The 26,278-nt window shown below is 37.9% G+C and overlaps 1 protein-coding gene across 1 annotated transcript; it reads right to left on the bottom strand.

The window, feature by feature from the left end:
* On the bottom strand, positions 1 to 25,454 carry LOC139741269 (ras-related protein Rab-14). The gene is made up of 7 exons (XM_071651865.1): positions 25,352 to 25,454; positions 8,189 to 8,308; positions 6,101 to 6,215; positions 5,138 to 5,267; positions 4,269 to 4,387; positions 2,052 to 2,120; positions 1 to 930 (listed from the first exon to the last, which is right to left on the bottom strand). The coding sequence occupies exons 2-7, from the start codon at positions 8,292 to 8,294 to the stop codon at positions 822 to 824; spliced, it is 648 nt and encodes a 215-aa protein (XP_071507966.1). The 5' UTR covers positions 8,295 to 8,308; positions 25,352 to 25,454; the 3' UTR covers positions 1 to 821.
* Positions 25,455 to 26,278: the final 824 nt, after the last annotated feature.

Here is a 26,278-nt window from a genome sequence, read left to right on the forward strand (position 1 = left end):
TCATGCTCACAGCATCGAACAATTCATTTCACACCATTTTTGCCATCAATTTCCACCACGAGGTCTTTCGTTCGCCAGTTCATTGCAAAATCTCATCAACATATGTACAGCTTAGTTTGTAGCACAACCATTTCTTGCACAATGTACAGTTTAGCAGCAGTTTCACCACTGTATACGTCATGCAAGACATGATTTTGCACACGTTCCTGTGAAACGCCATTACCGTTTGTTTCTCCACAGGCAAGAACGTCCTTAGGTGGACAATGAGAGCAGAAAACTACAATGTACATCCAACAACGGGTTGAAAAGGAAAGCTAACTATTCTTAATTTCCATCAGGTTCACTGGAAAATAAATGCTGAAGTACGAAAGAGATACAGCTGGCATGAAGATTATGACAGTAGCCAGACATATACCACGACTGCCTCAATGAAAATGGTTATGCTATAAAATTGATCATCACACGTCAAAATGCTGTGAGCATTGCATTATTACAGAACAATGAACGGTCACCTGTATTGGTAATATCATGTGCACAGATTACTCTACATATCTAATGGGGAAGCTCATTCTCTGATAGTTTGCAATACCCACTGGTCAAAACCACTGCCTTCAACCGCCACTGGCAGTGATCGTGGAAATGCAGAACAAACAAACAAACCAGCCCAATATCAACCCATCAAACTCTATTTCGCTGTGAATTTCATCCTCATCCCACTGACTGTGAGCACAGTTGAATCAGAGACCTTTCTTTTTTTTTCTTCCAAGCGAGCGGACACGAAGAGATAGATCTAAAGAGACAGAAGTGATGTCGATGCTTTGTTAGCACGCGCAGCCCTCTTTACCCGGCTGTTGGTCTGTGTTCAGTTGATTGCTCCGGGGTGCGGCGGGCTTGTGTTGTACCCCTGATTCAGCGGCATTTAGATCAAGACTGCGTACGGAAGATGAGACAGAGAAAGAATTCATACAGCATGGTCATTTTGAAACCAGAAAAATATCATGAAAATTATACCGATTTTGACATTTAATCACGTCATAATATCTTACTAATACAGATCAATAATGAATTCAAATTAACATTACCTCAGATGGAAACACTCAAAGGATACCAATTAAAGTGAAATACTTAAGGGATTATAATTATCTTCTCAAAATGAGAGGGCAACTATCATTTGCCATGCAACATCCAAATACGACAAACAGGTTGGGCTAAATCAGAAATATGAATCAGACATACAGCAAGCTAGAATCTTATGGCGATCTTAGCACAATCCAACACACCCAACTGCCGTCATCAATTTGTAATGTCTTGGCCACCTATGAAGCAAAACTGTTTGACTCTCTAAACACTTTCCAATTACTACAGAAATAAGATGTCTTTCTCTTCTGTGCAAATTTAGATCTACCTATGACAGTCACTTGAAAAATAGAAGCCTCAGGTTCCATAAAACAAAACAAAAAAAATGATGTTTTTCCATTAATCTTCTTTGTTCTGACAGATGAGGCATCTGCATGAACCAGCAGCATGTGTAACTTCACTATTTATGTGCCATGGTGGAAACCCCCTGTGTGCCACATTATTCTGAGACACCAACGGAGTCATACTTTGAGAAAACATTCTGTTTTTCAAATCTATGTAAGTTTTTTAGATTTCTCTTGCCAATGGACAAGCAGTGATCAAAGTTGTACAGAAAATATCAAGCTTTGCTTTGATGTAAACTGTACATCAAATCTATCATTGCTTTTCTTTCAAATAACCAGTAGTTACATTACTGTAAAGCAGGACTTTTGCACACAAAACAGCGGCAGAAACTTAGAATTTACATCTAAATCCAGTAGAGAACACTGATTGCTAGTCAATCACCACATAAAATGCAAGCTAAATATGAGAGGAACGGAATCATGACAAATGCTTTCGTTGTACTGTGGCGTTTAGCAATTTATCACTCGGTTTGGGCGGCTTTGTGCGTTTGAGCAGACAATGCAAAGTTGGCACGCCGTCGACTGAGTCGGGCGTGCAAACGTGGCACATAAAAAGTCAAAAAGACTCACCTTCCATCCTGAATATTTTGGTAGATCTTTTTGGCAGTATCCAGGAATGCTTCTTCTACATGGTCACCCCTGTGAAAGAGAATCAATGACAAGACAGTTATAAAGTTTTATTCCATATAATGATTCCTGCAGTGAGTAGTCGTTTTTGTTTGTTTTTTAAACACTGAAATAATCAGTGTTTACGTCGATGAAGGACAATCTGTCAATCAGTTGCGAGTCAGTTCTATCCAGAATCTAACATGGTAACTGCCATCCTTCAGCAAGCACTTGCATTTTGGTCATCCTCTAAAAACCTATACATCTCAATATGATGGGAATATCATTTTGTTGAAGTTTAAAACTAGAAATGTCGCTATGGCGACTGGTATGCCTCCACCATAATGCATGATTCTCCTAATAGGTCTATAGTACATGTGGACAATGTATCGAATGTTCACCTTCCTTGACCTATGTTTAATTGGATGAATAGGAGAGCATGTATTTGGGGATTTAAGAACTTTCACTTCGACTTTGACCCTTTCATAAGTTTCCGCACTTGAGTAATTTTCAGGGTATGGAGTAAAAGTGCAATTTCTGTATTGAACAGTAAATTGTTATCATTTTCATCTGGCCTTTGATTCATAAGAGAATCACTGTCAGGCAGAACATACATAAATATGTACTAAGTTTAAAGATAACTTGAGCCACTTCCGAGATATGGAGAAAGAAGAAAGTTCAGCACTTCCACTTGATCTCTGACCTTTTGACCTTTGACCTTTTGACCTTTGACCTTCTTGGCAAAAAAAAAAAATCCCAGAGAATATCTAGTGGGTTTTACATGCATACATCAAGTTTAAAAAAAAATAATCCTGCTGGCATTGCATAAATACACTGTATAAGGAAACAAATAAAATTTTCAAGTATTGCCCTTGACCTTTGACCCCTGACCTTTGACCCCAAGAACCCCAAATTCCCTAGATAACCACTGCCATTCAGTACATGCATATATACTTTGTTCCATAAAGATACCTTGAACAATTTCCAAGATAGAGAGAAAAAAGTGAAATTTTAACATTTTACTTGACCTTTTGACCTTTGACCTTTTGACCTCATGACCCAAAACTTTTACCAGAGAATCTTAATTGGGTAATACATGTATACACTAAGTTTCAAGAAAATATCTTCAGGCATTGCATAGATATGGGGGAAATAGTGAAATTTTAAGCATTTGACCTTGACCTTTTGACTTTTGACTTTGAGCATGTGCACCCTAAAGTTGACAGGCACAACTTCACCCCCTAATACACATACATGCCAAGTTTCATTAGGATACCTCAAAAGGTTTTGATAGTTACCCTGTCCACAAAATTCATTACGGACGGACGGACGGACGGACAACCCGAAAACATAATGCCTCCGGCACCACTTCGTGGCGGAGGCATAAAAATATCATTTATAACACAAATAGTGCACAATGCATAAAAAGTCTGAAGACAAAGCTACCACCATTTACCCATTAAAATCACAAAGGTTCCAAAGAGCAATCAAGGAGATACTTGAACAGTACATACATCTGAATGGGCAAAAATAATTTACACACCAGGAATATCCTTTTATTTCCTAATTAGACATGAGGAGATAATGCAGTGTTCAGGAAACCTCCTCCAGAATCAAGGAGACCTGGCAGCTCTGCTAAAGAGAGAAACGCACATTATATCAGCGACTCTGGTCTTATATTGGTTTCAGTAATCACACCCTTCATTACAGGTTTCCATAAAATTTTAATATGTTGTCCAAGAGGATAGGTCATGCTTTGATTTGATACTGATTAACATTTTTACATACGTTGTTCCTATCCCTAACTCACAATTTGTAACTATTTTGAAGCACTAAAGTTGGGTTTTTGTTTCATCTGCAAATGGTAAATAATGCATTTAAAATTCTCCTTGAAGACTTCAACAATTTGTAAAGTAAACATTTCTCTGCAGGTATATTGATTCATACAGCCTTTGTTGTGTGTTGTACGTTTACTATAGTTATTTTTATTTTCACCTTGAATGCAATTTGTTAAAATGCTTTCTTTTTTCGAAAAAAAATCATAATTGTAAAGCGCCACAGGAACATTTATTTGCTTTATCATGCAAAAAGAAGCTTAGCATCATATATTTAATTATCATTTAAATTGAATACATCTGGACAAGGGAAAGCCATTCCATTGGAGACGGCTTTGCATCTTACGTCTTTGCACTGGCTTCTAGGAAGAGCAGACCATTCTCTTCTGCAAACTGCTTGGCCTCTTCGTATGTGACATCTCTTTGCGCTTCTAGGTCACTCTTGTTGCCAATGAGGAATATTACCTGCAATTGTAGACAACAACAACAAAAAACGGAGGTATGGGGGATTCTTGTTAGAATGAGGACCTACAGAAAACAGTGACAGTGACCTTGAAATATCATCGTCCTGTTGCATAAAACTTTTTAAATGAGAAAAACTCTGGTAAGAAGAGAAAACTCAGGTTAGCATGAATCTGCCATTGACTTTATAGGGAAAAGATCTCTATTAACAGTTTTCCCAGGATAATAGTTTAATGCAACAGGCCCCAGGTTTCTAAACATACCAGGATACAATAATAAAGACACGTAAAAGAGTTTGGACTTTAAATACAAATCACCTTCGTATTTAAGAGAATTTAATATTTTGATGCATGCCAAATCTCTGCTTTTACAGTAGACCATTGGCTTCTACTGTGACACAGTGCACACAAGGGATCACACACACTCTAGGCTAACTATATTCAATGGCAACTATCACCCAAAATTTGGTTTCTCGTTTTTGTTGCCACAAAATCTTAATCATCATCACACGTTTGTGAACTTCATTTATTTCATTTTGGATATCTTTCCCTTTTTGATGGGAATTTGGTTGAGGACAGGACTCAGGAGTATTAAGGTACCAGTAATAAATTCTCTTAAAACTTCAGTTCATATCACACTCTCCTTCATGACTGATTTTCCTGATAATAATCTTATTTCATTAATTCCTTTCTGCCTGAGATTTGCTAACTTGAACTGAGACTAAAATAGTACATCATCAGAAGGTTGACATACTGTGTTCGGGTTGGTGAGATTCCTGGCGTCGGTAAGCCAGCTGCTGAGATGGTTGTACGTGCTTCGCCTTGTGATGTCGTAGACCATTAACGCTCCCGCAGCGCCACGATAGTAGCTCCTCGTTACCGCTCTGGTGGGGCAGATGAGTTCATGGTACATATTTGAAAAATGTAAATACCATGCCAAATACTGCTTCCTTCAGAGACTGACTAGCTCACATCTAGTAGCGATGGGACTATGAAGTACATGTAATTATGATATAATCATCAGACATTTGACATAAATTTCTAGCAACATCTTTTCTCCTTTTTTTTTTCTTAACATTTCAGTCTGCAGGTCTCTATGTAAAACTTACTCCAAAACATTTCATAATCTGAATGTATGATTTCATTTTCAGAGAATGATAATCTTATTATCAAACCTTTCACTTTAATTTTAAGCTGTCACTTGAAAGGGGACAGTTCCACATGAACTTAAAATTAATAAGATACAGTAGTAGTTCCAAGATATATTGTCAATAGTCTATTTTAGTTTAATAGACATAATAATTCAAGAGTTCATGCATTGATCAATTAACAGACTTATTGTACTTCATACATTACCGATATCTGCACCAGTATTGGAATATATTTAGATCGATCTACAATTGTACATGTATCTAAAGATTTTGACTTAGTCGATCATAATGTATCTTTAAAGTTCTCCGTATGGTGTACATGATCTTCCTCTGTTGTGGTTTGACAGTTTATATCTGAGAAACTTTAATTAGTAAACTGTTTGTATTAACAAATAATCTTGCTAATGGCCTAATAAATTGCGGTGCACCATAAAGGTCAGCATTATTTTGAAAAACACAAAAAACAAACAAACAAACAAAAATTATGTAATTCCAACCACTGTCTGTTTCTGTATTGTATAAATTATCTACATTCATTTATCTACATTTGTTGTTGTTGTTCTAACCTGAATCTCTCTTGTCCTGCTGTATCCCAGATCTGTAATTTGATCTTCTGTCCCGACACTTCAATTATCCTTGTCCCAAACTCCACTCCGATTGTGTGCGGACAATCTGCCATGACTGTGGGAAGAGAAAGCCGAACAACTCGTGATGGATTTTCTGCAGTGATGGTTCGCAACTGCGAACTCATACACGCAGTTGGAAAAACTACACCCCACTGTACAATGAATTTTTCTGCCAGTGGCACTTAGCATAGCAGTAAAATAGCAAGTTTCCGAGTGTAATGTTGGGATTTTTCACTGCCGGTATGAATGACCCTATACCAGTCTACTACACATACACAGCTCTTTGAGGGCAGTTTCTAGTCATTATTTGCAAAATACTCGAGTGTCCTACTAATATTCATAATTCTATGCATGAAGTCATGCACTTAGCAATAAATTTAAGACACATGATTTTACACATTCTATGAACCATTAGAGATTTTTAATCTTTTTTCTTTTTTGTTAAAGGGTAGTGTACACTTCTAGAGTATTTTGAGTGGCATACAAAAAGAGAAACAGACAGACAGACAGAATGTCAGTCAAACAAACAGGAGATGGGGAGAGAAAGACAGTGACACAGAAAAGGAAATTCATGGAATGCTTTCACTTCTTCCTGAACCAACTACAATGTACATAGAAGCTACTGCTAGAATTTGGAATCTATAAATATGCCATTTGGTAAAAATGGCAAATGTCAAGCCCAGATTACAACTGCCACAAAGTAAGTTTGGCTTGCAAGAGGCATTCACCTAAATTCTGCAAAGAGCATGCACACTTTACAGACTCCAAACAGCTGGCAACCAATACATGCCTTTAAAAGCTTGATGCTGTCTTCTCACATTAAAACCCATGAATAACACTTCTTTCAAGCATTTGATAATACATCGTGGTATTGTTTTTTTCAGTGTAGATCACACTGCATTGAAAATTCTGAATGATTGCCTCTATGCTGTAAAAGCATTGATAAATCTTTGCTGAGAAATACAATTGTAAATAAATATTAAACTCTACCTACATGTGTGTCAACTGTCAGGTAATGGGTATTACGAAACATGATGCACCTACACCTCACAAAGCAATGGAAAACACTCTAGATTTTAAAAAAAAAGACAACTAAATATCTATAAATTGTACCTACAGTACATCATCTCAAGATGCCTGTGTCATGTCATTCTTTACATTAATATATTGTCCTTAAAGTACACAACTTAATTTTCAGCTACATTCCTCTCTTTTGCTTTACTTTAAAGACACCATCAAACCTTGGGAAACTTGAATCTAATTCCATACAGACTTGTAGTAAACAAATACAGTGGAATATAAGAAAGTGGCTTCTGTGAACAGCAACGGTGCCTAAACATACTGGGCAATGTGCAAGGTTCAATGTACATTGAACAGAGTGAACCACCCACTGGGGCTTTTAACACATGTAATGGAATGAAGCTGAACACACATCATCAGTGATAATAAAAGTCTCGCCGACGGTGAGGGAATAATATATGCACCCTATCTCATGCACCACTGATCAAATACTGAAAGGCGCCTAAAATCTCCGAAAGGAAAAGCAGGCATTGTTACATGTTGCAATGATGATTACATACTGTATATATTACGACATCACAATAATACAATACACAGTGTGCATTTTTGTTATCAAATCAAAGGAACAAGCAGTATTACATGTATGAAAATGTTTTACTGCAGTTAACCTTAAAAAAAAAAGATGAACGTTTTACATAACATTCATTTTTGAGAAAACTTTGTGATGGAGACGGATGGATTTAAAAATAGCACAATTACGTAAAATAAAATTCAATACATACATACAGTTACAATAGAATTATTTCTACATTATCTTTGAATGTAAAAGCGTGATATAATTTGTAATTGCTGTATTGCATATTAACTATTTCTCTTTACGATATAATTTTAGTTGACAGAACTGGCATCTTTGCTTCATTAGTAGTCATTTTAACTGATATGCTTAATACAGAATTGTATGAATTCAGATTACACAGAAATAAACAGCAGATAGTTTATCATACTTACATTTTTTCTCTGTAAACTGATGTAAGAGACATGACTTCCCCACTCCCATGTCTCCTATGATGATGTATTTGAAAATATAAGAGTAGTTGTATGGCCCGGCAGCCATGGCGAGATGTGTGCCTGAAAGATATAACAAAAACAAGACATAAAGCTGAGTACATGGGACTATTATCATCGTAGCATGCCCTTCTACAGTACATTTGTACCTTTTGTAGTATTAATGTCAATAGTACTGCACTACCATAGTGTGCAAATGCAATTGTATGTGCAACATGAAACCAAAACACTCTTACATACATTGTATAGTAGAATACAAACTGGAAACACATTGATAGAGGTGGATGACCCTATGTGCACACTGTACTTAAAGGGGCTGTACAGTACTGGTTGAGGTACAACTAGGGATTCATGTTTTGAACATTCCTAATTGAGATAATGAAAAGCCTCTTATGAAATATGAAAGAGCATGTAATTTTAAGAAGAATTCAACGTTTATTAGATGAAAATTGCTTTTCAATGGCTGAGATATCCAAAAAAGTGCTAATAATAAAAGGCGACATGCCACAACTTTATTAGGATCTCTTTGTTTCACATTGTTTCTGGATATCTCAGCCATTTCAAAACCGATTTTCATCGAATAAACTTTTGATACCCATAAGAACTGCATGCTCTTTGACATCTCATAGAGTGGTTTCTGAATATCTCGCAAAACGTTAAAAGCTAAATCTTCACCTCGACCAGAACTGTACACACCCTTTAATTATCCAGTGAAGAAAGCTGTAGTCCCTTGTTTAATACGTGTAGATTGCTTGTACATGATACGTGTACATCCACCACATAGTAGCAGTGGTTTAAAGCCATGGTTTGGTCTTTCATATGCCTTTGTGTAAACCAAATCCTGACAAACGACGGCTATCCCTGAAACTGAACCCTTAGTCACAAAATTGTCTTTATGAATTTAATATTTCAATAAAAAAGTATGACAGCATTTTCCAGTTTAAAATCATTCATGAGTGCAGGTGGATGGATTTTCTATCGACCCCTTATCACACTGACTGATGTCAGAAACAATGTTTGAAATGGACTAGATGAAGGAAAGGTCCAAAAGATGTACACTTCGTGCACTGTATCCTTTGTCAAATTGTACAGAAGCAAATCATCCAATTATCCTTCATATATACAAACTTGTACTTTGTAAGCTCAAAAGCTGCATTAGTCTTTACACAGCTCAGTAATGTCATGTGATAACTGATATCCATAACAAACCAGGCACAATGTACAACTTATTTTGAGTATTGCATTTAAAAACAAATTTCCTTGTCTAATATTCATGATGTTTAACATGCTCATTTAAGCTTGGCTGAATGCCAAAAGTTTGTAGGTGCGTAAAGGTGATGACCAATATTTATAAGCTGCATTCACACATACAAAATAGGAGGATAACAATCACAATCCATATCTCAAGATTTTTTTATGCAAGCATTCACATGGACAGAGATAGCAGGATAACGATAGTGATAAAAATCTCAACAATTTTTGCAAACATTCACAAGGACAGAAATTTCCACTAACTGCCAATCGCGATAATTTTACAACGGATCTGCTAATGCATGAAATCAGTCAGACTGGCGCACGCAGTGTGCTTCATTGCATTTAAAATGCTTCTCTTTTGCCCTTTTGTCTTGTATGTCATAAAGGTGTGGTGCCCACACAATTATGATGTGCGCTTTGAATAATGGGCTATAAAATCTCGAGATTATTTGCCCAAGCATTCACATGGTCACCAAAGGGGTGAATCATCATGATAATTCAGAAATAAGCACAAGATTTCTTGGGATTTGAATCATGATGCTGATTGCAATAATCACTGGGATTTTTGGGTCCACACAGTCAAAATCTCATGACTTTGATCGCAGCGCAAATCTCAAGATTTATATCTCGCTACTCCCCCTACGTGTTCATTCATTCATTCAAGCATATGGCACAGTGTGTGTGCCTGGTTGATACCGTTTGCTAGGTATTGCTAGTCACCTGGGGCAAACCACGAGGGGTCGGCACCCTGCTCTCTGGGATGAATGAATGATTGAAGTGGGATCTCTTACGTGCGTGTGTCGTTGCTAACACACACACAGGACCTCCATAAATGTCCTCTCTGAGGGACAGAGTGTTGATATTCGTAATGCTTGCACACAGCATTGCTCGGTGAGATGCGGGGAAGTGGCAGGATTCACACGGAGGGTATGCACATTGAAAAGCTCTGTCTGGTTTACAATGTGCATACCCTACGTGTGAATCCCACTATTTAAAGGAAAATTGTAAGTGATATATAGACAATATCATACAATGTACTTTAATTACGGTAACCAGAGTGGTTAAGGCTCAATTCGGTCTGCTCTATGTGTGGAGAGTGCACATGTGTGGAGAACAATGTATAATACAGGCAGCCTGAAAGTAGACAATTGTTCTCCCCGATTTGCATCACAAAGGACATGCCTTGTGCTCTAGAGACATGAACAGCAGGCCGCACTAGGGCCTTTCACACTTAATGACTACAGACCCCTGGGAGTTGCAACCTTTACATGGGGGGGGGGGGGGGGGGGGTTAGCACTCACTTGTCCTGTTCACACACACACACACACACACACACTTGATATAATGGTTTTTGAAAATCAATGTTTGCAAAGTGAAGTTAAAACCATAAATCAGTCCATCTTTATTTTTGTAAATTTCTTTGTGTGCCCCTGATTTTCTTTTTTTTTTAATCCCGTAAATCGAATGTAACTCGCCACCCATAGGTCAACACACTCCCGTGCCCAGCGTCATACTTTGATCATTGCTCACACATGCTCAGTCCAGAGATTTGAAGCTCCTAACTTGCAGCCAAGTGATTTTTTTTTTTTTGGGGGGGGGGGGGGGGGCTTGTGTAAATGGTGGCAAATACAATTGATTTTTGCATCGCATTGCAAAAAAAAACAATAATTCATGTATATGAATGTGACTTTTATAGAGCTCTGTATCTGTTATACTCTTGATACAAATTAAGTTAAAGAAATCACAAAAGTTTCAAACAAAGGCAAAATAGCTTTAATATTATTAATGTATGTGATGTACGTCAAGTGGTAGAAACTTGGAAAGTGTAACTGTCATTCACGTTTCTTCTTCCTATCAATGCTAGCATTCCACTGTACTAAGACTCTGTCACTCATATCAAGTCACAGCTAATCAAGTATTGTTTATCAACCACAGTGCTGAGAAAAAAAGGTTGCCACTCTTTTACTGCACAGTTGATAAGTATCAAATTTCAGATCCTCGGGGAGGGATTGTTTGGGTAATGAAGCATCACAACCCATCAGTAGTGTACATATTCATACAACTGAATAAACTGAATACACGTCACTGTGTACAGGAGCTTCACACAAGTACACTTTCAATGATCCACAGAGTCAATTCTTCCTACAGTGTACATGTATACAGTAATCCTGTGATATGAAAGAACTTACCGGTATTACTGTATGTATTGAAAGTGAAATGTTGCTTGACTTGCACAGTTCAGATTGTTTGATATTTTCTTCCTGTATATGATGCTGACCCTTATGGTCATAGTAAATACAAAGATGTGCATTCCATGTTTAAAACAGCAAATGTGATAATAATAGCACTAAAATGCCTTCTCATATGAGCATCTGTATTTTGAATTCAGTATATGCTATTCATCCCTACAAACATTCCATCCACATTGTTTGACTGCGCATGATCAAAGAGCAGGATGCTAAAAACCCAACTGACTGTTAGTCCTGGGCAACAGAAACCCACTGTATATACAATGTAGGGGCCCTTGCCGACAAATGTACATGTAAATTCCCACTTTGGGCAAACAGGTGAAACATCTCACATAATGCCTACCAGATTGTTAAAAGTCAGATGATACAATCATTGTCATATATTGTACCTACCTGCACAATCTCCCCACAACACAGACATGCACTGTTAGTTCTAATGGTACAAGAGCATCAGTTGGCAGTTAATTAACTTTATGGCCTTGAACACGCACTCTAACAAAGCATAAAACCCATTAATTTTAAGCTATACACTGTAACTCCCTCCGCCCTCCTTAAAATAAGAAGTGAAGTTTACCTACACTGCACTATCAATTCAGTAAGGCATGACAAATTATATTAAAATGGGGGGGGGGGGGGGGGAGGAAACCCAATCACATCCACATATGTGCACTTGTAATCATGCTTTCTGCCCAATCAGTCAGAGTAATAATACTAGATACAAGACAATGCCCACATGTGTTCTTGGACATCAAACTTCCAGCAAAGATTCTCAGTTTTTATGTGCTCCAAAGGGCTGTTCTAGAAAAGCCCTTCAATATTGTTTATGAAATGGAGATTATCACTGACTGCATGATAATCCATTCATCATTTAGAGTAGATTATAGAGGTCCACATTACAAATTGCAATTGGGCTGTAAAATACCTATACCATGTCACAGGTACAGGTTGCATCGATTTCCTGCATAAATTTCCTTGTTTTGGGGTGTTTTTTTTTAATTCTCTCTCTGTTTTTTTTTTTAAGTGTAACTGCTCATAACCATCAGTCAAGTCACAAATGAAGATGAGATATCAGTCAATGTTCAAATATTTTCATTGATAAAGTGAAATTAAATGCTAAGCTAAGTGCGAGTGTATCATTTCACGTGAAGCAAATACTTCATCATCTCGAGAAAAAAAAATGTAAATTAATCAAGATGACTCGTAATAGTGTGTATAAAATCTACAATGTATGGCACGAAGAATCACTTTTCCTGCTGACATGTATTCAATATACTGTACATAAGGCATACAATACACAAAGTGTATCACTACAGCCAAATTATTATTGACATGTCACAGATATGCACATGCAGCTAACATCCCAGAAATGTGGGCACATAGTGGGTAGCATGGCGATTCATGGGTGGCCCAATAAGCCAGTTCGGGGTTCCAGTTTGAGCATGAGCAGAAAAAGGTCATTTGTACCGAGAGATGGGTTGGTTTTTAATTTCACTGAGATAACCATCTGTAATGCTATGATTATTCATGGAATCCTTATAGATGGTGCCTGCCAGTATATCCACCTCACAGCAAGCCTAGTATTTGGCAATGTTAACAGAAAAAGTTTGTTAATGTATTCAAAACAGCACAATGAAATTATGCTTCCCAAAGTGTTGATTGACGAAACATTCCGGTCACTTTATCTACACAGGTTCATTCTTTGTGAGAATACGAGTTCCATAAATTGCTATGTTGGGCAAGCTGCTGCATTATGTTGCTTTGAAATGAGTGAAGTGCCTAACCAACTGAGAAAAATGAGAGGTCATTTGTACCCATGTGCACATGAGCTATCTCCGAACTGGCTTATTCATTCACTGTCCACCAAGGTACACTGTACATTCGAAAACCACAACTACTGCATTGTAGCACCAGTCAGTGAATACACGGACATTAAAAAGTATCCTCATTGGTAACGGTCAACTCCTGTCAAGATTCTTCGGCCATGTGCGTACTTAATACAAAGAGATAATGATAATAATAATAATAATGACAATGATAATAATAATAATAATAATAATAATAAATAATAATAATAATAATAACAATAATAATAATAACAATAATAACAACAACAATAGTAATAATGATAATAAGACAGTACTTCACTGAGAATACAATATTAAGGTACAGGGTACAACAAGGTAAATGGGTGTGATTTACAAACTGTCTTGCAGATGATTACCATTCTTGTCCTATGGAAGTATGGGGTTGCAGAGCACTTCATAAAAAAGAATCACACCCATCTTTTCACTGTCATCATCAAACAAACAAAGTACATGCGAATGACCTCATTCTTTAATTTTTATCATCAGAGTGTCGCCACTTCATTATCAACCTGAACATGCATAAAACATAGACAGTGGTTACCCCATTGAGGACTGATTTTGCTGTAACATGCACTTCTCACAGACACCTACATGTACTCAAGATTCTCGGGACTCTTCTTCCACTGATAGTGATGATGATAATAGTACTTAAAGGTACTAGCCCACATTTGCAAACCCACGAAAATCAAAACTGCATAAAACAGGTCCAATATGACTTCAAGTACAAGTTATAACAGTAACATACCTCACCTGTTGCTCTTTGTCTATACCATTCGATAAAAGAGAGATAATCATCGTTTTAAAATCAATTTTCAAACCGGGTCAACCCAACCCAAAATCGAATTATGAGCGCGGGCTAGCTACGTACATTAACTTACACATGTATCGCATGCATGTAGTACGTGCGTGGACCGGAGCTAGCGAGCGTTTTTATACGCACGCATACGGTGCATTTTCATTTATTTTTATGAAAGTAATGGACTAATTGGAACGAAATTTTGCACAGGTGTTACTGCAATCATACCCAAACTCCATGCTAACTATGAGACCAATTGCTGCAGGTTTACAAATGTGGGCTATTACCTTTAAAGGGGATGGCTAGTACATGGTGTAACTGATCAGTGGGAATCAGTGGGAATGCTGGGGGATGCTTGTTCCAATTCTTGTGGGATTCATTTAAGAGTACATTATATATCTCTTGTTGTGTGAAAATTATTTGCTTCAAAATGGGCTCATATTCAAGTAATGTCACTGTACAAGCATGCTACCCTGGAACCATTAAACTGCACATTACTTGAATATGAGACCATTCTGACGCAAATAATGTTCACACAACAATAGATACAAAATGTACTCTTTAATAAATGAATCCCACAAGAATTGGAACAATCATCCCCCAGCATTCCCACTGATTTCCATTGATCAGTTACTAGCCATCCTCTTCGAAGTAGTACACATATTAGTAGTAGTTGTAGTTGTAGTTGTAGTAACAATAGTAACATTCATGAAAATGATAATAAAGATGATGATAATGATAATAATAATTACAATATAAACATAAAAAACTACAACCACAATGATTCTAGTTGGGCAACTGGCTAGATTACTTATCTATAAATACTAAGATTCTGACTACAACAGCAGCTCACATCATGTACATGTACATGTATGTGATAGAAAGTATAACTGATATCACCACCATAGTTGACTGCCAGATTTTATCACAGTACACAAGCTCATAAACAGACTTTATAATTGCAGTTTCTATGTGTCAATCTGCTGAACCTCAAATCAATTCAGTACAGACAGCAGGGGTGCATTATATGGATTACATCCTTTTTCTGTACTGCAGAATGTTAAAAATCAAAATTGAACTTGTATGCAGTGCTTCACAAAAGGACCCTTTTACGTAGATATGAGAAAATGGGCTTGATAACATATTATTTCAAGAGAATAACAATTTGAGATTTACTGGCTTTACCACAAACAAAATGTTTGGTAGATTACTTTCTGTATCATGTAACAAGTGTGCGATACAGTGACTTTTGAGCTACGCATTGTCCACTACATTGTACATTACAAATGGTGCACGCATGTGCCCACTTTACCCACTTGTGCTAAAAGTTAAAGCACTTCAGGGCTGCCTCTGAAGCACTACTTGCCTGTATAAAGAGTCTGTAATGAATCCACACCTGCCTTTTTTAAATGACTTTAATACAGTGTACATTTAATACATGTACCGATGTGATGAGATTAAAAAACAGGGGGCCTACTAGTATACTGTACAAGTGTATGTACACTGTACCTGTAGTTATGCCTTATAACCTAATATACTGGGTGAAACATAAGTGTACAGTACTCAAAGCTTGAAAAACATGCTATACATTGTACATGTACCAACAATATGTACCACAACAAGCAGTGTGTCAAAGTATTACTGCTGCAGTGACAGAGAAACTACTGGGATATGTGTCTGTATAGGTGTAATTTTATTGGTGTATGGACAATAAAATGTACTAAGACCATATGTGAGTATAAGGTAATCTTTCAAATGTAAACATGGCTTTTTATCTCTCCACTAAAATAGTTTCTCAACAGAGGGTTATGTTTATTTGTTCCCTGAACGGAAATATGCAGCACTTATTCCTCACGTGGACAATAATTTTCAAGTTACCGGTAGGTGTAGATGTGGTAGGTACATTGTAATGCATTATACAAATTGATGTGAACAGGATGCATACTACCCTGTACAAAGCTATACCATGAATCACTTTTGAATACCGGTACACAGAGAACATAATCCTACACGTGTGCACAGAGAGGTGATAGATTACTGTTTTTTATATACTTTTTTTTTGTCTCAGAAGGAAGGACGACAGGATGAATAGGATGTGACTGTCTACCAGGAAATATGTGGTAGTGAGTACATGTACATTACAGGTATGTATTCAGTAAAGTTTTGTTTTGTTTGTTTGTTTGATTTCCATCTGAGAAGATGGCTGGATAGCCAAAATTCAGATGCACTAGTTGGTCTTACATGGCGTCCAGTTGGATGTGACACAGTATCACTTCACTGGGCTATATGCACCCTCCTCTTTGCAATGAATGAATGAAGCTGGGTCTTTTACGTGCATGAGTTGTGACTCTCTCACACACAGGACCTCCATTCTATGTCCTATCCGAGGGACAGAGGTCTCATACTAGAGGGAACAGTATGATATCACACATTACTATCTATATAGGACGTTTTGTCAGCGCATTAAAAATATAATTGGAAAAAAAAAATATTGCTAAGCTAGACTTGGGAATCGAACCCAGTTCCTTTGGATCTGGAGGCAGACGTGCTATGTTGACCAACTGTGCCAAACACTGCCCTCTGCCAAACACTGCCCTCTGCATGTAGTGACATGCTATGGATGTGACAGTGGAGCCTATCAGGCTATAGACTGGGGTGTACATCCAGAGACACTTTTCTGGCGGGGAACAGAAGGGTATTCCCCTTGATAGAAGACCAATCAATGGTGACTGCTTCCCTTTTCAGGTCACATTACAGTTGCATTCACAAGGACAAAATAGCATAACTATCACAATCCAAATCTCAAGATTTTTGACGCCCACGCAAAAGGATAAAAATATCTGGCTAATTGCCGATACGGTAGCAATAATTTGTCGACCAAACTGTGCATGCCTAAAATCTACTGAAATGGTGAGCCTGAATTGCCCTCATGTTCATGCGCTGTTCAATCATACATGTTTTACTAAATGATTGGATAAAAAGATCTCGAGATGTTTTGCTCCCGCATTTACACACTCAAGGCGGTGTGAATTATAGCACTATTTCTCAAAATATCGCAGGCACTTCAAAATTAGAGCTAATACTTTGACATGCAAGGGGATAATCAAAGCAAAGAGAGGTCTTTGATGTGAGATGTCAGGTCATAGCCCAGAACTGATGTACTGTACACTGTATGCTACAATGTAGTTGTCATACTGTACTACAAGAGTTCAACTGTACATACCCTATATGTACATTTGTATAATATACACTGGTACCAGGCAAGGTCTTACAAATGCACTTTGTACATGACACAAAAACAAAGCAATGAAGAGTGAGCATCTGGGCTCTTGGAATTTTTATGTTCACATACATTGTACTATGTACATGTAGGCAATGGGGATTTTTCTTGTCATAATACAGCTTGCTTGTTATACATGTAGCAGTTACGTGCAGTATTTCATTAAATTGTAAACTACATGTAATCTCATTATAACAGTCGTGTTACAGATGGACTTCTTATGGGGGGGGGGGGGGGGGAATATGACCACAGAGATTTTCATGTAACGTCTGGTACCTCGTTATACATCATTGTAAACTGTGCTCATAATATTACAAGTTTCCCCTGTAATTTATCATGGCATATTGGTATCACAGTACATGTACCACGGTACTTTTATAGCTCCAAGTGTGAGTTCAAATAGAAAACAATAGCTACATTGTAATATAGATGGATACCATGGGAAAAATACTAAATGCAGCACAGGTTTACCATTCTTTTTGTACTAAGACCCTGTATTCAGTATCATTTTCAAAAGAATGGCCCATTTCTAAATCGTCTCAAAATTTTCAGGAAATCAAAACAAACATAAAGTTCTATCAAAACAGACTGCGACCAAAGGTCTGATACTGTACATCACTGAAAGGATTGCTGAGTAATGCATGAATTCCTCTTTAATTCACTGACATCATAAACCTGTGTACCCTATGGAAACCTACAGTCTACAGGACAGGATTCTGAAATGACAATTAAAGTGCACATTTGTGACCTTGGGTACTGGCATTGATTTGGATGACGTACCCAATCTTGTGAAATAGACAGGAACTTACAGGAAACGATCAAGCAAGTTCACTACTATAGTTCTACCACCACGTAGGCTGATAGACCTATAGATACAATACTTCAAGGACTCAGCCTAACTGTAGAATACCCAACACTTGCCAAACATGCAAGTACCACTGCATGCGCGCATACACTGTAAGTACCCAGTAGGGTTGGGTAGTGTAATGTTGATTGGGCACTATTTTACAATTGTACTTTTGTATTCACATACAAGATATCTTGAATTCTACAAAACCAGATGGCAGCAAAATCACAGGAAATACTTAAAAGCGTATTTCCAATCACTCACTAAAACTTGAACCAAATTGGTTGTCAGAAAGAATTAGGTGATCCGAGTATCCTCTCGGATCACCTTCTGTATCTGTACGGATTCTTTGTTTTTCTTCTTCTTCTTCTTTATTTCTCCTCAAAAGTTGTGCAGAGGTTAGCTCAGAAAGTCCGCTGCCTGTCAATTTCAAAATTATATCATGTATGCATCATGTCCCAAAGACGGCAAATCTAATGTATCATTGTGATCAGTCGACCGTGACGTCACTATGACGTCATTATATGAAAACACATTCTCAATCATATCTCATTAATGAAATAGAATTTTTCAATGAAATTTACGTCACATATATTTAAAGTTATGCGCATTCTACTCATGTTCTCAAAATTCATATTTTCTCTTAAAACGTGCGCGTACGCGCGCGTTGAAATATTTGTATGCTCCAATCGAGCTCAAAATTTTTTTGCACACGTTTCAGACCATTTGGAGCATTTTTTGAAAAATTGAAAAAATCGGACGGACGCGTACGCGCGCGCGCATATACGCACGCACAGCTCATATGCAATTGAAATTTCCAGTTTTTTCACTTTGATCGCATGTCTGAAATGTCAAGGAATATTTATACCACGTTTCAAGTCAATCCGACTCAATATGACGTCATACGGGGCCGTCAAAGTTGAAATTCCGCGCGCGCGTCAATGGCGATATACAGTGCAACTATGCCAAAAAACTGCCAATTTTAAATCCGATTTTACTCGTCAGGATGGACGGTGACCCCCCATTTTCTTTACATATATTGAAAGCTGATGAGTTGTACATGTCATTTCATGGGTAGGCAATGCTGACAAAATGATTAAAAGATATCAAATTTCTTAATAAAGTAAAAAAAGTACATTTTCAAAATGACGTCATCAAATTACAAGTTTACTCGAGCGTATCTCACTTATCCTCTGCCAATTTTCTCCCATATTTCAGTATGTTGTAGCTTATGAAATGTTCTTTCATTAATGTAAAAACAACATTTTGATTAGATGACGTCATCGCCTCGTAAAAATGGATTGAATGTATCCTTGTAGAATTTGACCAGTTTACGTGTTATCTCTATGGGAGAGCAGTTTTTCTGGCAGTGAAAATTGACATGACTCTCTTTTTCGAGCACTAGCTCACTTTTGCTTCGGTGAATTTTTCCCAGATTTTAGAATGTTGTAGCTGAGACTTTGGGCTATCGTAAGTGTGCCCTTCATTTTTTCATACGACGTCGGCATCACGTCGAAAAACTTGGTTGAAAATGGCACGTGGCTTCGATGCAGCGTCATTTTGCTTAATACACAGGGCCTATGGAGCATGAAATAGGTCATTGCATAGCGCATCCGACTCGTAATCCTAAGGTCCCTGGTTCGAGGCTCACCCCTGCCAATATTTTTTTTCATTTTTTTAAACACTTTTTTTCTTCTTTTTCTTTAGTTAGTCTTAATCTCCCTTCCTAACTTTATCTTTTTCTGATTTTTTTATGCTTCTCCTTCAAATTTCTATAAAATAACATATTTTTTCTTTATTTTTCTTTCTTTCTACTACTTTCTGTGCAATAGATGAACAACAACAATGGCTATCAATCCCATATTTTGCACATGTTTAGTTCATGTCACGTACATTATTTCATAAAATAACAACTACTTGATCAGACACCATCTTGGGTATGTAAATTAGGGTCAAAGGTCATAAATGTGTCATCCTGTGTCTTGGTGAATACATGTCCTATCTTTCCCATATTTTGCACACACAAAGACCATGTAACAAGGATCATTTCACAAAATAACCACTTTTTGCTCAGACGCCATCTTGGGTGTGCAAAGTGAGGTCAAAGGTCATATGTACTTCTTTCTGTATTTTCGTTATGACGTGTTATCTCTATGGGAGGGATTTTTTTTTAATGTGAAAATCGACATGCTTTTCTTTATCGAGCACTAGCTCTCACTTACCCTTCGGTGAATTTCTCCCAGATTTTATGTTGTACCTAAGACTTTGCATTTTGCATCTTGGTGAATACCTGTCCTATCTTTGCCATATTTTGCACACGAATATAGACGATGTCGCAAGAATCATTTCACAAAATAACCACTTTTTCCTCAGATGCCATCTTGGGAGTGTAAAGGTGGGTCAAAGGTCATATGTATTCGTTGCTGTATCTTCGTTATTCAGTGTATACAGAATTGGTACCAAAGATGGCAGATATGACTCCCTTTTCTAAATGAGAATCCAAACCTCACACGGCCAATGTCTCTAAACACAGATGAAACTTGTATTGTCATGCCTATTACGATCAGGACTCGAATCATTGATTAAAAAAAAATCGGATCACCTTAATTTGTCAGTGATGACAAATTACAATCTCTAGTTGATATTGTTGTCTACTTTCTTGTCATTGCTCAAAACAATTCACTCTTTGGGAGCGATGCAAAATGTAAAAAGTTTGAATACACAAGATGCACGACGGACGCCAAACAAAGAGCGATCGCAATAGCTCACTTGAGCCTTCAGCTCATGTGGGCTAATAAACCTGATAACCATTGAAAATGAGGAGAAAATTTGTGGGTTTTTTTCATAATTTCATATTCTATAGTACCATACCCTTCAATTCAACACAACTGGTGCTCAGACACTTAAAGGACAAGTTCACCTTCATAAACATAAGGATTGAGAGAATGCAACAATAATAGTAGAACACATCAGTGAAAGTTTGAGGAAAATTGGACAATCGATGCAAAAGTTATGAATTTTTAAAATTTTTGTGTTGGAACCACTGGATGAGGAGACTACTACAGCTTGTGAGTCATATGCGTACAACAGTATAAAGAAAATGTAAAAGAAAATTTAACATATTTTCACTTTTTTCGCATAATAAAAGAGCACTTGACTTGCCTCTTTCTAAAGGCGGGGGGAATAATATTACCCATAACATTTGTCGGTAACGAGTCAGGGGAATGTGTACTTTTTTCAAAAGATGGAATTTTGTGAAATTCTCTTTATATTTTCCTTATATTGTTGTACGCATGTGACATCTAAGTTATACATACACTGCAGCAGTCTTCTCATCCAGCGGTTACTGCACAAAAACTTCAAAAATTCATAACTTTTGAACGGATTGTCTGATTTTCCTCAAACTTTCACTGATGTGTTCTACTAATATTGCTACATTCTCTCAATCCTTATGTTTATGAAGGTGAACTTGTCCTTTAACCTGTTGAAGACAGTCTGATATTGCTACAACACGCATTTCCCATAGACCCCTGCCCGAGTATACTCGGGACTCATCCTCAACGGGTTAATAGACACATGAAACTCCATGGGACGGTTGTGCAATTTTTGTGCTACCACAAGCAAGTGTGCAGGAAAAAGTCTCACACATGAAACAGCAACAACGATGTACCCAAAGCTCGTTTCGTCCGCAGTCTGCAGGAAGTGATACAATACTGTACTTCTGCATTCTTGACATATATTGTAGTTAGAGCGAACTACTGCTGATATTGTAGAATATCAAAGCTGGACAAACTTTTATGCACAATGTAAGGACTCATCAACCATACACAAGCAAGCTGCATCAAGCTGCGTCACTGTAGCTGTATGCCACTTGGTGAATGAGGAAAATACGGACAATTTAGGGGATCCAAATGCTGTATTTTGCACAAATAATAACAGAGTATGAATTAAAGAAGTTTTTAAATGTCTACATTAAAGGACAGGTTCACCTTCATTAACATAAGGATTGAGAAAATGCAGCAATACAAGTAGAACACATCAGTGAAAGTTTGAGGAAAATTGGACAATTGATGCAAAAGTTATGAATTTTTAAAATTTTTGTGTTGGAACCGCTGGATGAGGAGACTACTACAGCTTGTGAGTCATATGCGTACAACAGTATAAAGAAAATGTAATGAAAATTCAACATATTTTCACTTTTTTCGCATAATAAAAGACCACTTGACTTGCCTCTTTCTAAAGGCAGGGGGAATAATATTACCCATAACATATGTCGGTATACAAATGACGCACAGGTCTGAGTGCGTCAGTCGGAATTGTGTGCATAAGGTAACTATGGAATGCTTAACCCACGAGGCGAAGCCGAGTGGGTTTAGGCTAAATTCCATAGTTACCGCATGCACACTATATTCCGACTGACGCACGAAAAGACATGTGCGTCATTTGATTTATAGAATGGGTAATTTTCTTGTCAAAACCCAGTTTTCTATCGTGTTACCCGATGACAAAATTACTGGATGCATTTCCTTTTGGCTTTCCGTAAAGGGCATGCATACCCGTACTTACGGTTTTTACTGGATGCATGGCCAGCCATGCATAAGTTTTTACTGGATGCATGGCCAAGCCGAGTGCGCGAACGCTTGCTTTAGTGCGCGAACCTTTGTTACAAGTACGCGTACTCTTGCTAAGTGCGCGATAACATGTTTACCACTGTGACTCAGCGTGTGGCCAGTAAAAATGAACACATAGCTCTCGACCAATCAGATCGCAGGATTCTCGCTACCCATTCTATAATAACGAATGAAGGGAATGTGTACTTTTTTTCAAAGATGAAATTTTGTGAAATTCTCCTTATATTTTCCTTATATTGTTGTACGCATGTGACATCTAAGTTATCCATACACTGCAGTATTCTTCTCATCCAGCGGTCACTGCACAAAAACTTCAAAAATTCATAACTTTTGAACGGATTGTCCGATTTTCCTCACCCCCATTGCAGGGGTCGCACTTAACGTAGATAGTCGGAGAGGCGCCCTCTAGCTCTCCGACTACCTACTACGTTGTACGTTGTAGTATACGAGAGTGAATGCCATTCAAATAACACGCAGATGAGGAGTGAAGCAATAAGGACGTTTACAGACCTGATTTCAGCCACAGATTTCGGTGAGTTTTTGACGTAATTAAACAAAAAATCGCTTACCGATTATTGAATGATTATCATAGATTACGATAATTTCTTATATTTTAGTTTTCCACAATTAATAAAGATATTCATGAAGGAGTCGCACAACCACACTGAAAAATGACAACGTCTGCGAGGGAATAGAGGTGCAGCCGCGTCGCTTCGCGACAGCGGCTGCGTGTAGTTAATTAACGACATGACATTCACCATTATACAACACCTCAGAATGATGTCGAATTGTGATTGGCCAAGAACATGTCACATGACATTCAATAGAAAATACCTACCAAACTCATTGAGAGTGACAGCCATACAATAGGCCCCTGGCATGGGCCTACGTGTATTGCACGGCTCGAAAGTACTATAGCACGGCTTCGCGGGGGGCTACTAATGCATGGCCGCTCACAGAGTTCTGTGGCCGGCTCACAGCAGCAAAGCGCCAGCAAACTACATTGTACGTGCTGGCCCTATGTGCTGGCCGGCTGCGATGCGCTGCCGGTAAGTCTCACAGACCAGGCGCGGCGGAGTACTGCAACGTTAACGTGTACGCGCAGCTACTTTACCTAGCTGGTTACGTGTATTGCGGCCTTTCTACCTACTGCTGTGTTTTTACTTTTGACTCTGATCTGCTACGTGGACCACAGTGATCCCAAAATCAAGACTTCATTTCAAGTTGAGAAACCGTAATTTGATTATTTTTCTGTGTTTTTATACAAGATCATTTTCGGAAATAGACAAAGTCTAGACCTACTACTAGATCTACCGACATCTCAGATCGGCCTAACAGTCCGGCCTAAACTCTATCTAACGTTAGCGTAGAATGGGTATAGACCCTGCGGAGTTTGTGATTCCTGTGACTGTGTGGTCGAATCATGACGAGTGTTTGAAAGCAGTACATAGGGTGGTTTACAATTCTCGGCCTAATTGTTACATTTATTTTTGGGCCTTCCTGAGTTGGCGTCACTAATTTAGTACTGTGATTGTGGACAAGGTGTTGTATAAAACGAATAATTTATGATTTTGTTCGTGCATTGGGGCACGTAATACCGCACTCGGCGCGAGATTCGCCACTGGTCTATTCAACGCGGCGCTACGCGCCTTGTTGAATAGACCAGTGGCTTATCTCGCGCCTCGTGCGATATTCGTGCCCTATACACTCACAACTCATAAATTATTCGTATACTGTTTCACTGCACTGGATGGATGGCATGCGCATGTGATGTGGGTTTTAAAAGTCTGCAACTGTCTTTGCAAGGATCTTCAGGATCAGGAATAATCAAGGTCAAAGAGGCATATCAATGATTCCATGATGAGGAAGTAGATGTATTCTAGCCGGCCTCTTTCTACATCTACGTCGTTTATATGAGCGGATGATTTTTTCCGAAACTGTAAATTACGCTTTGGATCAACAGAACAACATTGCAAGCGACTGCCTTGTCTGGAGCATCGGTACCGGCGAGACATTCCACGACACACCGTACCATTGATCAGTGTACCACTCATCACTGCATGCACTGCCTACCGATTCCGTCCGTGCGCCATTCATCCCCGCCGCATCAATCATACGATCTACAACACACAAACACACTGAAGTCACCGCAACACACGCAATGTTTTGGATAATAAAACTTACGATATGAGCCTAATGCGTCAAATAATTGCCTCCAATGGCAGATAAACAAATGCTTCTACGGAGATTCTGCGATCTGTCAGCACCACATCAAGATGAAGAGCTAAGGAAGCCGAAAAATACACGATCTCAAATGCAAGAGCTATGGTTCAGCATTACACGGAAGAGGCGTTATCAGTGCGACAGTCATACCCCGTAGTTCAATATGGCGGCTTTGGATACTCCTCTCGTTGTATGACGTCACTGACCGGCAAATAAGAAGGCATCAGGGTGGGGTGCTAAAAGTTAATGATAGACCCACTAATTCAGTTACACAATAAGATTGATATTTGAAACCAACGATACCCTACATTCAAGTCCTTTCTTCAACTCGGGTTGTATGCAGAATATTGCAAGTATGATGAGAACTTTCAGAAGCTGTTTTTGTTCTTCTCTTGTCAACGGGGAAAAGATGCAGAAAATCAACTACATATTGTATATAAGGAATGAAGAAAGATTATAACAAAAAAACATAGGCCCGTAGAAATAGGACATAATAAAAATCCAGTTTCTCGAAGTGGAAAAGACAGAATGGAATAAATTAGAGTAGACAAAGCACAAAAAGAGAGTATTCTCAAAGAAAAAAAAACCTTAGAAATTGTTTCTGAAAAGATGCGGAAAATCAACTACTCTGAAGAAAAATAATAATATGTCCTAAAGGCCTATATAGGCCCACTATTGGACGTACAAGTACCTCCAATAGTGGGCATATAGGCCAGTTTCTTGAAGTGGAAAATAAAGTGGAAAATACAACAGAGAATAAAGTAGACAAAGCTACAAAAAAGAGTGATCTCCTAAAAAAAAAATGAAAATGTGACAAATCTAAAAACTGTGAACCTTTGCTATATGGTCTTATTGAAACAACAGAAACTAAATAAACAAATGGTGAAT

Source organism: Diadema antillarum, unplaced genomic scaffold (assembly GCF_040938485.1).
Source record: "Diadema antillarum isolate AM-2024a unplaced genomic scaffold, OU_Dant_1.0 seq00000912_RagTag, whole genome shotgun sequence".
Lineage (NCBI taxonomy): Eukaryota > Metazoa > Echinodermata > Echinoidea > Diadematoida > Diadematidae > Diadema > Diadema antillarum.

Excerpts from the sequence above, each read along its gene's own strand:
- LOC139741269 (XM_071651865.1), bottom strand. The coding sequence starts at position 8,294 with ATGGCTGCCGGGCCATACAACTACTCTTATATTTTCAAATACATCATC. Across the intron at positions 5,268-6,100 it reads GCAGGACAAGAGAGATTCAG|AGCGGTAACGAGGAGCTACT; the intron begins GTTAGAACAACA and ends CTGCCCCACCAG. Across the intron at positions 4,388-5,137 it reads ATCTCACCAACCCGAACACA|GTAATATTCCTCATTGGCAA; the intron begins GTATGTCAACCT and ends CTACAATTGCAG.